The following is a 16,082-nucleotide window of genomic DNA, read 5'->3' on the forward strand; positions in this document are numbered from 1 at the left end:
TGCTGTCGGAAAGATGCGACTTTTGAAGATGCTATGTCACTTGACAAATGCTCCCATGGTTAACACATGCCAATGGCACGCGCTCCACACGACAAATGACATCACATCTGACAATGTGACAGAGTTAACAATGGACAGGATGAGTAAGAGAGGATTAGAAAACAATCATGAGGAAGATGAAAGATAGGAACACTGTACAGTAACCGGTTTTCTTTTGCAAATCTTAATTTGTCGTTTGTACGTCTGGTTCTTAAGTTTATGATGAAAATGTGGTTCTTCATTAGTAAATGCAACGTGAATGAGCCACCAATACTAGAACCAATCTGTTCTCTTTTACTTAAAGGAAATATTTTTCTAAATTAACAGCATGAGTTGAGGTATATTTCTCAGACTTTCTTACAGTTCATGAAAAAAATGACATTTTTGGAGATGGTTTAACATGAAAATGACTTTATATCATGTGTTTAAACTGTAACCTTTTACTTTGTGTCAACAGCAAAGGCAAAATCCTGAAGAGTTTTATCCTGTGGGATGAGGTTGTGTCATGATCCTGACTCCTGGGAAGCCCCACAGCAAGTTTCTGTTGCATCATAACTACATGACACACCATTAGTGGAAAGTTATCACATACTGTTCCAAGGCACTGGAGTATTTTTCTTTTTATGCTACTTAACATTCTTACTCAATTACATTTCAGAGAACAATACTGCTCTTTTGTATGTATAAACAGATTTAACAGACAAACATTGTCAGTGGATGAATGAGATGTGGAATCCTATTGCACATGATAAGAATGAAATATATATTGAACATATTAGTAATGGATCAAATGTCCTTCCTGAAGAAGGGGGAGGAGTTATAGAGTTTGATTTCCACTGGAAGGAGAGACTTCCTGTGGCGTTTTGTTAACCCATTAGACGACATCATGTGTTGTAAAATAGTCATCAGTGTCTGCCTGTCTGAGTTCTGGGGAACCTGGTGGCCTCCGGTATGACTCCAGTGTGGCATGCAGGGGGGTGAGAGGCATTGTCCATAATACTAAGGAGTTTCCTTAGTATCCTCCTCCCTATCAAATGAAAAAAAACATTAAAAAAAAAACATGATAGAGATATCAATCTTCTCATCTAACTCTTGGGTAAGAAAATGAATAAATGTATTTTCCAAAATGTAATTGGTAGCCAACTGTGATGACGATGATAACAATTTAGATGTAAATGGTCATTGTCATTGGACCAGCTCCTGAATGAATATATCTCATTGCATTAGCATGATTTCCTCATGTTATTTTTTAACATTGAGAGTCCATTCTGATTCATGTGAAAGTGAAGTTATCTTTTATTCTCCTCTGAATGTGCTCCAACCACACACACACACTCCTCGATGGCGGTGACACAAACCTTCTGACTAAGCCGATTTACTCTGCTGTGAGTAACCGGACAGCAACCAGGCACTCTCTGTTGAACATGTTCAGACAAACCTTATCGCTCTCTCAGAAAGTCGAGTGAAACACACAATATCTATTGTCATTAACCCATTAGACGACATCGTGTGTTGGAAAATAGTCATCAGTGTCTGAGTTCTGGGGAACCTGTGTGTACGTGCCAGCTGTATGTACACTCACACTGTAAACCTATTCTGATTCTGTCATTAGTGTTTATGCCTGTATAGTGATACCTGTGTGGGTGCACGTGTGTGTATACATCTAAAGGTTACATGGGACAATAGGAGTTGTGCTGACTTGCACCATGCCCTCATTTGCTTCACTGCCACCATGTGTGTGGTGTAGATGTCACAACAACCCCTTCGCCGCCTCCCTCCTCTCCTCATCCCCCGATGCCACTGTGAGAACACTTCCCCCCCTTGATTCCCAGACGTGGACACACCCAATGTACAGACTCACCTCCAATCAAATCCCACACTTCCCCTATGCAAATGACACTCTATTCCCTCCTAAACCTGGTTAACTGTCACTGTTCAAAACGAAAACACACACAAATGAATTTAAACAGTCCTGTCCTCTGTCTATTTCACCATCTCCTCTCCAGCTTAGCTACAGATTAAGATGCAGCTTGATAAACAGCACGAAACCAAACTAAATCTTACTGCCCGGGCACAAGATTTAATCTTTAATCACTGTACCTTTGATGTTACAGCATAATGTCGACCTATTTAGTACTTACACCTATTTTCATTTTACCTTTCCCCAAATATGATTTTTTAAAATTCAATACCAGTCTATTAGATTTTTTTCAAACTTTATTTTTGCCATTTGAATCTGTTTTGGCTATTTAGGTCATCAGTGCAAACAATCTGAATTGACACTTCCCACATTTTTGATTCACATGCTGCAAATGAATTCTGTCTAATAAGTTACAGTCACGGAGGAGTTGATTTGTTACAAAAGCAAAGACACTTGGCTGTTTTTAATCCACAACCAATGTGTATCTCACACTCCACAATGACAACGAGTTGTGTCACTCCCTGCAACCCCCAACCAAGCCATTCAGAACCTTCTCACAACAGAGAGCCGTTGACTCTTTTAATTCAAAACAGAAAGAAGGTGTTAAGATGTGACATAGATGGCTCGTGCTCTCTGTCTCTGAATACAGTCATTTACTGGTGATCTTAGGGAGAATAGGTCGGCAGATGTGCCCTGTATAGAGGACAGTGTGTTGATAAGATTGTGACACGTTCAGTGACTAAACTATCACTCAGGCTTTTCTCAGATTACGGCTGTTTCTCATCAATGGGGCAAGCTTGGACACACAGAAGGCTGAACATGATGATTTCACAATAAACATCAAATTATACTGTATGTACAGCAAGATGACAATTTTACAATATAATTTAATAAGACAGTTTCCAAAAAACCATATGTGTAATAAACAAAAATACAACTATTTGAGAGGATGTTTTGATTTATAACAATAAAATGCCTATGTTCATCTAACTAGTAGCTGTTACAGCAAGTGCAGAAGATGAAATGACTATCAACATAATAATAATAATAATACCCAGAATTTCTTGTATTGCCTACTGCTTATTGTATTGATTCTTAGGCATCTATGTATGTAACAGTTCTTTTATTATGTACTTCTTTGAGCATTGCAGGTTGGTGTTGCATACAGTAGTATTGCTGCTGTATTGACTGTTTTATCGTGTATGTTCTTTTTGTGCTTACACAGCCAATCCCTTTACTGTAATTAAGTCTGTCAACTAATAATTGTCACAATATGATTGCGATTTCAGGGACAGCACATAAAAACAGCATCACATAACACACCAGTCTTCTCTTTTTACACTGCAAACACGACAGCTAATTGCACTACTTTCTCACTGCTTTTGTGTCCTGTGTGTCCCGAGTCGTGGAGGGCTAATAATGTGCTGCGTGTCTACCTACAGGTCGACAGCAACATAATAGGACCTGAGATGAGGCCTGATTGAAGTGCTAATGCCCTCATCATTCTCTGAAGTACTAAATGCATCTCATCTGAAAAGCTGCCTGCATTTCACCTCTGTGCTACTTTGATCATGTGTGGTCACTGATGGTCACTATGAAGTCGTTATGTCCCTTGATGACTGAAGATCAAGATAAGACAACGTACTGTGTAATAGAAAGAACTGTATCTGATAATGTCATGAATACCTCAGGCGTATTTCAAACCCCTGGATATGACATTACAGGGTCTTACAATGCAAAATGAGCATTTGCTGGCAACTTTGTTTGCAAGTGTTGGAGTTTGTTTGCATATCAGCCCTGTGTATTACTCAACTGCATGAATGACAAGCCTAGCAGATTCATGGAAGCAAGCTAAAGCTGTTAACTGTGGGACAGAAATAATCGTTGTTGCCTCCAGGCACAGTCACAGTCAGGAACTGGGACGATTCTCACTGGCTTTGCTTGACACCGAAACTGACAGTTTATGTTTTGACAAAAATAATGGGAGGTTTTTTTAATCAACACTCTCGCGCAGTTAATGTGAGTGACAGGTTGGTTTTTTGTTATGGAAATGAGCTCCACAAGTTAATTACATGGGAAAAAGGGAAATGGTAAATAGTATGTAATAGTATGCAGCATGCAAAAAACACTTAATAACAACAATATGATACTTAAAATATTATTTTGCTAGTCTGTTAATGGTAAAATGAATGCTGTTTTTTATGCTTTTGCTTTGAGTGTTGCTTTTAACTTTATTTTTGAAAACTGCCACTCAGTCATAAAGTCACACACACCTGTCACTGATTCTAAGAAACACAAAGTTGGCCAGTAAAGGTGGTAATAGAACAATAACAACAACAAAAACCACAACAGGTTTTCTTTTTTTTTTTTTTGTCTGTGTGAAAGAGACAATGCGAGCTGTGCCAAGTCTTACTCAAAGCATAACTGTACAAACTGCCAATTTGGATGACCGAGGAGCAGCCGTAGCGAGCCAATAGGCTTTGTCCTCGTCCAGGCAGACCTGTCGGTGCACCTGCTGATTCCCAGGCCTCCTTGCCAATGTTCGACTACAGTGAAACCTGTCGAGAGTGAAACTGGCCCAGAGCCAGAGGAAGAGCTGGTTGACTACTCCTGACACAATCGTTAAAAGCAGGAGATCCTGGGAGGAGGACCAGCCCAGAGTGTGGAGATGAGAAAAATAGATGACTAACCATGAGAAGAGAAAGAGAGGAGAAGGAGGAGAAGAAACAGTTCATTGAACTCCTGGGAACCTAAAACCTGTCCGACGTGGCCTTCATGATTGCTCAATGAGTGTGCTATGACTGCACAACCTGTGTGAGTGTCTGCGTTTGCATCATATATGAGTGTGCCACCACCTGCATTCACTACATTTCACTACTGTACACTTTTTTCAGTGAATATTTTTTGTATTAAAACAAGGGACCTTGCAAAGCATCTGTGTTTTGCCTTTCACTGAAAGAGTGGAAAACTGTTTTGGTGGAAAGGAGTCATAAATAAAACATGACATTCAAGTGTGTTTTTCAAAGGAGTTTCATGGCCTGTCTTGACCCTAGGCTGCTACCTTTCAAGATGTTTATAACCACAGAGCTCCTGACCTTCACCTGCCCTCACACAAACCTGAACATCTCTTACCTCTCAGCAAAACACGGAGACACACATGGTGGAAAGCAATGCCAGTGGGATAAACCTTTTTATTAACAGCGATCACGTTTCAAAGTGTTCCTTTGACTCCTTCCAAGGCTACTAAACAACAGAGGACTTAAGAGTGTGTTTGTCTACATTACCATTTCCAGTTGATTACAACTTTGGTCTTATTTTCTGAAATCCCTACATAATGCCTAGCAATCGGGACAACAATGCACTCAGTAAATTAACTGCTGAAATCTGGGAACGCAGCAACATTTCGGCAACAAAATCTGTCAGGGCATGAAACACAAGTAGTTAGACAATCTGACAGAATGTAACCCAGCCAACAGTTTACCTAGACTTAAATTTCTAAACTTTATTTGGAGGTCGAGTAGAATGAGAGAACCCTATAAGTATCAGTAACAATCCCTAATTACACAAGAGGTTGGTCTAAACTGTAATGCATATTTAGGTGATATTTTTCCGTTATTTATTTATTTATTTATTTTACCCCAAGTGAGTTTTAACTTATTTGCCCATCCAGCAGAAATGGGAAAACATTAGCATTCACTCTGAGTCATTTTTGTCTCCACCTGATGAATCTAAGTCCAACATTCTCCTCCTTTTGCTCTGTTTGGTCCCACCATCTCCTTAGGGAACTATCTGCTCTATGCCGCTATCTGCTCTGTTATGTTCACCACTAGTTTTTACAGCTATTCTATCTCTTGCTGTGTCTGGAAGTGAAGCTAAAGCTGTGAGAGTGAATCAGTACAGTAATGTTATGGGCCTCAAAACCAAAACAATTAGCTAAAAGATGCTAAAACACTCAATGGAACTGACGGAAATTGCAGTCGGGTGATAATTCTCTGTGTGTTCAAAATCACAAGTGACCCCTTTCATGTTACACATAGTCAGTGATCCACTGTTAATATAAAAATATTGATTAGAGCAGCTTTAAATCCATATGCATCGTGATGGTCCTTGTAGAATGTCAGTGGGCCAAGCTTTCCAAACAGCCATGGCTGGTCCCAACTGCTCCCTGACAGTCACAGCAGAGTTCATCACGAGTCCACTTGTGTCGGTGGTGTCAGATGACAAAACACCAGCTCTTCTCTGTGACCTCTCCATACAAGGTCATTAGGCCGAGACGCAGGATGTCCCACTTTAACCCGCTGATAACAGCCGTTCAAACAGGACCCTGACACATGGCTGCGCAATGGACAGCACACTGACTAATGGCAAACAGATTGCTGATGTATTGGGGTGAGTGTGTGTTTTTGATCCTCTCGCTCATCTGTGACTCATCCACCTTTGCTCATAACAAATGCACTGCAGAGCTGCTAGGACCACAAGTGTTTTGTAACCCCTCAATGCTATATCTTTATGCGTCTCTCGGTCATCTTCACCCCAGTTTACCTCTCACATAACCATCTGTCTATGTTCTTTTTTTCTCCAACTCAGTTTAAAAACAAGCATTATGGCCATTTGATGTCTAATTGTCTAATTTTATTGAAAATGGTGTAATAAACCAGCCCAGTGCTGCTGTTAGTTTTCAGTCAGTGAATCTGACACTGTCACACTTCTCTGAATGCCACTCTCTAGCCCTTTCAAAATGGGTACAACCAGACACAGCAATCAGTCACAGCATGGCACTGCCAGAGCCCGTCAGCGGTCATGTGGATTGCCTTAGAATTGGCTGACCAATAGCACAGCTGGAGGCTAGAGGTTACTTATCATATCCTTGGACCGGGAGATGGTTCAGGAAAAGTACCTGGTGTGGTGATGAGGATTATTCAGACTCCCTGTAGAGAGCAGTGCTTGCTGTTGTCTAATGCTTTTGATGTCTCTTTTGAATAACTCTTCCCTGAATGTAGGGTAGCTGCTACTGTCAGACGTGATAAGCGATTATGACTGTGAATTGTGCTGTCAAAAGCATGCCGTTCTAAAAATACACAAAACACAGAAACTATAATTTGCACTTCATTTATTTGCATCACATCACTCCGACATGTAAATAAGATGCACAGGTTATAGGGGGGGCTGATAGTGATACAAAACTTGAAATAAACTGTTTATGGAATACATAAATGCATTTTAAATTCATGTCCTATCTAATATTTCATAAACATGACATATGAACTGTTTTAACAAACAGAATAGAAAATACATTAAACTGACTTCCACAAGAAGCATACAGTAAAGCCTTATCCTGGTTCTGGTTACATATATACACCTGTATATCCACCAGATATCAATACACTGGATTCCAAAGTCTGATTTTCTTTTGTACAGATGTCACAGGCACAAAGCTTTTTACTTTTTAAAAGTGTATTACCTACACTTACATTCACACAGAGGCTGTTTAGCATCCTCTAACTCTGTACACACTGGGCTATTCAAGAGATAAGGAGTGTATTGAGCATACAAACAAAGAGGGGCGTACAAAAAAAAAAGCCAGGCTGATGGTGGAGGTGGTGGGAGGATCTGCAGGGTGGAAGTCAGGACTCCTGCAGTGCTTGCTTTTACAGATGCAGATTGATGAGAGACAGGAACAAAAAGCCAAAGGTTACTGCTCCCATGCAACCTTTCACATCAAGACAAGAGGATTTTCAAACCAGTTCCTGTGCCAATTGGAAGATTTAAACAAAGGAAATACACTTGTTTCTGATTTGTCACAAACAAATCCTCCCACTGTGCTTCTTTTCATAAACGTTAAAAGAGCTGATAAAACTCTCATCAAAATAAATGTTATGGGTGATAGGATTGTTAGCTGATTAACTCAAGGGCCAGAAAATACCCACCCAAACCGGCCAGGGGAGCTTTCACACACAGGTAAGAATGTGGCACCTCGCACTGCAACCTGAATTCACAGCTGCTGCATATAAATAAGCTGGGGCAGCCAGACAGCAAGAACACAACAGAGAAGTGGCTAACGCCCATCTGCTCAAATACAGCCCCGACGCTTTCTGTTTCTCTCTCTACTTACTCTAAAAGGCTGCAGTTGGTAGCAAAGCTCACCATGCAAATTCACAGAATTTACATGACCGTCTGGTTTTTTGTCCCTGTGGCTCTAAGTCCAGCATGTTAATTTGATCACCTCCCTTGAAGTCAATTTACTGCCAAATGGCTCACCAGTGACACATACACTTTAAAGTATATGCATACTGTGTTTTTAGTATGTAGACTATGTATCCTCTGTTGCTCTGGAACAATGATTGATTTGATTATAATGTAAACAATGCTGCTGTCCTGAGGTCTGTCTAATGAAGTGTTAAACCAGACCCTGGCTGGTAATGACCCAGAATCCTCTCTGCTGTCTCCAGTGATGTTAGTTCCCATTGCTCACTGTGCCCATGTCTTGATTCCCTTGCACCATTTGGTGTCCCAGAGTGAAATACGCCAAATACTTAACAAGGAAAGACGCTAAGCTATTACAGATGGGACCTGTGATATCAAGTGAGAGTAAAGAATAGCAATAAATTAATGTTTTGTTCACAACCCACAGGGTTAACAGTCTGAGCTCAGATGAAGCAGAAGAACTTCTTCCAGCTGCACCTCGAGAAAGCTTTGGTGCGCCTGTCAGAGAACCTCCTCTTCTTGGTCTTGCGAGCTTTGTTCTTAATGGCGGCAAAGATGGCCGCGTCAAACGCCTCCTTCAAGTTCTTTTGCGTGAGTGAGGAACACTCAATGTAGTCCGTGGCCCTGATCTTGTCCGCCATGCTCCGGGCCCGGTGGCTAAGAACTGGCTTGACATTAGATTTGTCCAGGTTGATGAGGACGTTCACGTCCAGTAAGAGGTCCGACTGGGTCCCCACGAGGATGATGGGCGAGGATGGGTTATGAGCCCGGATCTCTGGAACCCACTTCTTGGTGATGTTGTGGAATGAGGTGGGGTTGACCATGCTGAAGCACAGGAGGAAGACGTCCTGTGTGGGCATAGTTTAGAGCCCTGAACTCATCAAACTCGTCCTGAATGGAACGTAAAGAGAGAAAGTACAAGTTAGTGTCAATCGAACTGTGAACACACAAGAAAGAGTGAAAGAGACTGACTCACTAAAGCGTCAGGAAAAGATCATCCATTAAAATGCATGGTGAAATCTTGTTACTGAGTCACACATTGGATTAAGCAAGGATGTGACCCAGTTTGCACCTTCACAGTTCCATCTCTCATAACATTGAAAGAATCAGTATATTCTATTAACAGTGAAGATTTGATGTCATATATTGTGTGTAACTGATACATTATCAATCACCTGATACAATGAGCTCAAAAACAGAGAACAGAGAGGAATTTTTTGCTGCAAGTTGAATACTAAATACAGCCTGTAAAAGTAACATGGTGACATTTTAGTCTGCATAATTTCTTGTTAAAAATACAAATAAACTACCAGTCTTACCTGTCCAGCAGTGTCCAGAAGCTGAACTTTGACCGGAGATCCTTCTACCTGGACCTGACCTGTTGGAAACCAGAGATATGACTCAGTCAGTTTAGCTCACTTTATTTCATATCTCTAAGAAAGAAAACATCAGAGTCACACACAGGAGGCAAATTCAATGCACCACACACTGAATAAAAAGCACACATTTGTTGACCGTTTAAAATCCCTGTTTTTAAATGACAGTCCTGTATAAGCAACCACATTAATGTCTGTAAGTGCTGACTCAAAAATCTTTTCAGAAAACCATTTTCCTGTCAAATGTATGGCGTATTAACTTATAAACAGAGACATAATTGCATAATATTTACCTCCCTATTGAATCAACACTGCACACAAGCACTCATGCTGCTTCTCTATTCCTTACATAACTTATCACTTATCATTCTTTAAAATGACCATGGAAATTTTGAACAAATATAAGTTGAGATCACTGACCGGAGAAGACATCAAAGCCTGTCTGCCTGTACTCTGTCGGGTAACCGTTGGTGGTGTAGCTGACAATCATGCTGGTCTTCCCAACTGCTCCGTCTCCGACCAGCATACAGCTGATGACACCGGGCTCCAGCTCATCCTCCCGTGTCAGCCCGCAATCGGAAGGGACTCGGGACTCGTGGTAAAAGTAATCCATGTGAGGTGGCATGTCGAGCTGCACATTAAACTTCTGAACGCAGACTTCTCCTCCTGCCTGAGCTCTGAGAGACTGAGGTAACTGAGAGCCAGCTGACTTGGTGTGGTGTGTCTCACATAACTCCTCCAAAGCTGCCTGTCCTGCTCTGACTGACGGGGGACATGTGCGGGGTGGGACGTTTTTAGGGCAAGTTGGTGATCAGACAGGTTGTGATTTGCATAGACACTCCCACCGAAAGGAAAGTAGGAGAGTTTTATGGACAGATAGATAGATAGATAGATAGATAGATAGATAGATAGATAGATAGATAGATAGATAGATAGACAGATATTGATTTAATCTTGAATGTTATATTTTTTGCTACCATGGTTGTCATGGTTATACTGCCTTGTTTATACAGTCATTGTTTAATAAAGCATAAAAAGATGAGTAGGAAAAGAAAAAGACAGGAGTTGCCTGAGGCACTCACGAGTTTATTTGTGACCATGCTACTAAACCTCAGGTCTTACAATACATCCACGCCAGGCACCTCACAATAACAAAACCAGTTTGTTTCCAGTCCGTGCTCTAACTTTGGGCGAACTGTGCCACCCAGTGCCAAAGGCAGGCACTACACTAACTGTGATCACATGATACCATGTGTCACCTGATTATTCGAGTCCACCCTGTGTTGTGCAGTCGGAAGCTAAGCTAGCTGTTATGGTAGCACGAATGATTGAAAGTTCACATATTTCTGTGTTTATGCTGCAGCGTATAAAATACTCTGCAACTTGCTTCTCAATTTAGACGCACGCGGAGAGAGGGAATGCGTCGGTGAGCCCTAAAGGGGTGGAAGCTGTGGTAGTTAGCTAGCTGTTTTAGCCATGTCGTCTTAGAATTGACTCTTCGCCAGCCTTTTTATCTGTCGAAAATTCATTTATAGGTATTGAAATAAGGTTCAAATAAGGTAACGTTCAGCCATGGCTTCAATTCTTGACGAGTACGAGGACTCGCAAAACACGAGGCAAAGTGCGCAGCAGCACAGCCGCCTGTCAAGTGCCAACATCGGGATAACACATTCAGGTAGGTCGCACTCCTCCCAGAAGATGCTCCGTCATTTCAAATACATAGATATACGTGTATTAGGACTCTCAGTGTGTAAATAAACGTCAAAGCTCAGACACCATTTTGACGAGAGACTGCTTACACTGACTCAAACTTGTTCCTCCACGTCAGGCTTTGTGAATGTGAGACTTGAGGAAGAGAAACCGATATTCAACAAGCAAAGGATCGATTTTACACCGCCGGAGAAAATAAACCATCTTGCAGTCTGCAACAATCAGCTCTGCATGAGTCTGGGAAAGGACACCCTGCTGAGGCAAATAACACTATCATAAGCACCTAAAACATTGTGTTAATGGTCACTCGTGTTTGTATGGTTTTGATTTAATTAGCTTGAGTTAATGGCTGCTTTTCACTGTGATTAGTACTCATTTGTAGTTTATTGAAGCCACTAAAAGAGTTGATGCTAAGGTTGCATGTTCTGCCCTGTACAGGATTGATTTGGCCAAACCAGATCAGCCCAATCAGATTGAATTAGGAAGGAAAGATGACAGTAAAGTTCACAGACTGTTCCTGGACCCCACAGGTGAGACAAGCCACAATCCCATCCAGATTTTTCTTTAAAAGTATAATGAGTCGACCATACCATATTGTTCATCATTGGGTGTTCTGTCGTAACCTGCTTAGCTTGGATTAGTGAACAATTATTTTCAAGAGAGCATGTAAACAGCAAGTAAAAATGTCTCTTAGACCATAGCAACACTGGTGCCCCAAGCATGATCCTACTGCATAATTTTTAACATGACTCTGGCATTGTCATGGTTATGACTTATTAAGAACAGCAGCCATGTCCTCCTCCATGTTTTCCCACTGCAGGCTCCCATGTGCTGATCAGCTTGAGCACTAGTGAGTGCCTGTACCTCAACAGGAACACGCAGAAGGTGCGCAGTCTGTCCCGCTGGAGAGGCCACCTCATCGAGAGCGTGGGCTGGAACAAGCTGCTGGGCAATGAGACCAGCACAGGACCCATCCTGGTTGGCACCAGTCAAGGCATCATCTTTGAGGCCGAGATCTCTGCAAATGAGGGCAGCCTGTTCAACACTAATCCAGACCAATACTTCAGACAGGTCAGAGATTGTAATACTACCATAAGAATGTGCAGTTTGTTGTATACATACTATATTTGAATGCACTGTTTGTCCATGGTACTGTAACCAGAACATAGAGTCTCATATATTTTATTTCTTTCTAAACAATGCCATATTCTTATCCTGGGACAGGTCCACTCCCTAGAGGAGGATGGGAAGCCAGCACCTATCTGCTGCTTGGAGGTGGAGCGTGGCCTGGAGAACAAGTACTTCATCATTGCCACCACCCGCAAACGCCTGTTCCAGTTTGTGGGCAAGGTAGCAGAGGGGTCAGAGCAGCAAGGCTTCAGCTCCATCTTCAACCAGAACCAGGACTTGCTGCCTAGTTTCCAGGAGTTCCCAGCCAATATGGGCTACAGTGAGATTACTTTCTACACCTCAAAGCTGCGGACATCCCCTAAGGCGTTCGCCTGGATGATGGGTAACGGGGTTCTTTATGGTCAGCTGGACTACGTCAGGCCTGATTCCCTGTTGAGTGATGTACAGGTAAATGTCTGTGTATGGAAGAATGTTCACATATCTCAGTAATAGTTTGTTCTTCCCTCTCTTCATTTTACATACGTCTCTATATTTCCTTTTTTGCAAACAAACAGGTATGGGAGTACACCCCGGACATTGACCTTAATCTCAAGAAGCCCATCTCAATTGTGCTGACACAGTTCCACTTCCTGCTGTTGCTCCATGACCGAGTTAAGGCCATCTGCACCCTGAATGGACAGGTGGTATATGAGGATGTGTTTCCAGATAAATTTGGCACCCTTAAAAAGATGATTAAGGACCCAGTTGGTGGGTTGGTGTGGATCTACACTGAGAGGGCAGTCTTCCGGTATCACATCCAGCGTGAGGCCAGGGACGTCTGGCAGATGTACATGAGTATGAATAAATTTGATCTGGCCAAGGAGTACTGCCGCGACCGTCCTGAGTGCATGGACATGGTGCTGGCCAAGGAAGCTGAGCACTGCTTTCAGAATAAACGATACCTAGAGAGTGCCAAGTGCTATGCTCTGACACAGAACTACTTTGAAGAGATAGCGCTCAAGTTCATCGAGGCCAAACAAGAGGAAGCCCTGAAGGAGTTTTTACTGAAGAAACTTAATAATTTGAAACAGACTGAGAGAACGCAGATCACCTTGCTGGTCACCTGGCTAGCAGAGCTCTACCTGAACCGCCTCGGCCAGCTGGAGAGCGACGGTAACAGCATCATCTTCCAGGAGACCCGTGACGAGTTCCGCCACTTCCTCAGCACCCCCAAGCACAAGGAGTGCCTGTTCAACAACCGCAGTACCATCTACGACCTGCTGGCCAGCCATGGCAATGTGGACGACATGGTTTACTTCTCAGTCGTCATGCAGGACTACGAGAGAGTCATATCCCACTATTGCCAGCACGACGACTACAGCGCTGCTCTGGACGTGCTCTCCAAGCACTGTGATGAAAAGCTCTTCTATAAGTTCTCCCCTGTCCTCATGCAGCATATTCCCAAAAAAGTGGTAGACGCGTGGATTCAGATGGGAAAGAGGCTGGACCCAAAGAAGCTCATCCCAGCTCTGATGAACTACAGCCAGATGGGCAGCACCCAGCAGATCAGCGAAACCATCCGCTACATGGAGTTTTGCGTGTACGAGCTCAATGTGACAGAGGAGGCAATCCATAACTACCTGCTGTCGCTCTACGCCAAGTATAAGCCGGACTCTCTGCTGTTGTATCTGGAACAGGCGGGCACACATGCCTCAGAGATACACTATGACTTGAAGTATGCTCTCAGGTTGTGTGCTGAACATGGCTACCTCCGAGCATGTGTCCTGGTTTATAGGATTATGGAATTGTATGAGGAGGCGGTTGACCTTGCTTTACAAGTAAGTGGTGCATGTATCGTCAGCATTGTTGGATGAGAAGCCAAAGACAAATTTCCACTAGGTGGACAATAAAGTTAATCTAATCTAATCTAATAGCATGTAAATAATAAAAATAAAAATAAAATAAAAAAACATATCCAAATCATGCAGTCTGTATTAACTATCCAGATTTTTATCACAAAGTCTTTAGTCTTTGATAAAAGTTGTTATTTCCATGAACTTATCTTGTATTTATTACCCACAGGTAGATGTAGACTTGGCCAAGTCATGTGCCGACCTGCCTGAGGATGACGAGGAGCTGAGGAAAAAGCTTTGGCTGAAGATCGCCCGGCATGTGGTGCAAGAGGAGAAAGATGTGAAGAAAGCCATGAACTGCCTGTCCAGCTGCAACCTGCTCAAGATTGAAGACATCCTGCCATTCTTTCCGGACTTTGTTACCATTGACCACTTTAAGGTTTGTAACTGTGTATTTTCTTTCATGTATTCTGAGGAATGTAATCAGTGTACGTCACCCTTTATTCATCATGTTCTCTCAGGAGGCCATCTGTGGCTCCCTGGAGGAGTACAACCAGCACATTGAGGAGCTGAAGCAGGAAATGGAGGAGGCTACAGAAAGCGCTAAACGCATTAGAGAAGACATTCAAGAAATGAGGAACAAATATGGTGTAGTAGATTCCCAAGAAAAGTGTGCTGCTTGTGACTTCCCATTGCTCAACAGGCCCTTCTATCTATTCCTGTGTGGACACATGTTCCACTATGACTGCCTGTTCCAGGTAACCATTTTATAGAAAATCAATCAATTTAAAAATATCAACTCATAAACTTCAGTCTCGTAATAATTCCCATATGTTCCTTGTTTTTTTTTTTTTCCCTTTTCCTTGTAGGAAGTGACCCCCCACCTGTCGGCATACAAGCAGGGTCGTCTGGAGGAGCTGCAGAAAAAGCTAGCTGCAACCACGCAATCCTCCAAGTCACGCCACCGCCCGAATGCCCAAGGACGAAGGAGACACTTCCAGCCTGGGAAAGGGCAATGCAGGCACAAGCCGGGAACAGATAAAATCAGACATTGATGACATCATTGCGTCTGAGTGCGTGTACTGCGGAGAACTGATGATCAAATCCATCGACAAGCCTTTCATTGATCCACAGAAATTTGACGAGGAGAAATCCAGCTGGCTATGAATGAAGCCTCCTCCTCTCCCAGTGTGAAAAAGAGATGAGACAGCCCACTATTTGCATCATCTGTAGGACAGACCTGTTCAGTGGATACAGACATTCACCTGATCATCTGCTGGTAGTGCCTACTGTTAAAAAGTATGTCAGCTTCAGTTGCTCTCGACAGATTACACCTCTTTTGTTGACAGTATTTGAGGTTGATTTAAAGACGTTTGCACTTTGTATGGAAGCATTAAGTGAAAAGTGGACATGAACTGACATTGTAGGCAATGACCCAAGATTATGTGGTGATGTAAAATAATGCCAGGGCTGTACAATACATACATGTGCCTGAACCTGATTATAATGGTAAGAAAGGATTCAGATATAACTGCACTATTCATCTATTAATTGCATTAGCGTATGCACTTGTTTAGTCTGTTTAAGCATAACATGCACTTGTTGTCATCTAGCAGTTAATGTGGTACAGATTAACAAACTGTTATTTCATATGTTCACTGTTTTGCAATTCAGTTGTGACACATTAAAGCTTGTCAGTACCAATGGACTGATTGTTATGGTTGTTAAAGGTTTAATATTACAAAAAAATGCAACTATGAGCTGTACTGAGAGAAATCAGTACCCTTCTGCACAGTTCCTCAGATGACCATCTACAGCTCAAAGTGTAAAACATGGTTGGGATTAATCTGTGATTTAACAGGAAGATAT

General features: G+C 42.3%; 2 protein-coding genes across 2 annotated transcripts; one reads left to right on the forward strand and one right to left on the reverse strand.

Moving 5' to 3' along the window:
* Positions 1–7,053: 7,053 nt before the first annotated feature.
* rhov (ras homolog family member V) lies at positions 7,054–10,326 on the reverse strand. The gene is given in 4 exon segments (XM_018696157.2): positions 7,054–9,012; positions 9,014–9,055; positions 9,484–9,542; positions 9,961–10,326. Coding segments are annotated over 4 exon segments (711 nt in total). The 5' UTR covers positions 10,166–10,326; the 3' UTR covers positions 7,054–8,607.
* A 460-nt stretch (positions 10,327–10,786) lies between these two features.
* On the forward strand, positions 10,787–15,921 carry vps18 (VPS18 core subunit of CORVET and HOPS complexes). Its single transcript, XM_018696156.2, is given in 10 exon segments — positions 10,787–11,215; positions 11,369–11,510; positions 11,689–11,780; positions 12,071–12,321; positions 12,475–12,828; positions 12,936–14,198; positions 14,443–14,652; positions 14,735–14,971; positions 15,083–15,157; positions 15,159–15,921. Coding segments are annotated over 10 exon segments (2,949 nt in total). The 5' UTR covers positions 10,787–11,112; the 3' UTR covers positions 15,381–15,921.
* Positions 15,922–16,082: the final 161 nt, after the last annotated feature.

This window comes from Lates calcarifer, linkage group LG7_1 (genome assembly GCF_001640805.2).
Source record: "Lates calcarifer isolate ASB-BC8 linkage group LG7_1, TLL_Latcal_v3, whole genome shotgun sequence".
Classification (NCBI taxonomy): Eukaryota; Metazoa; Chordata; class Actinopteri; family Centropomidae; genus Lates; species Lates calcarifer.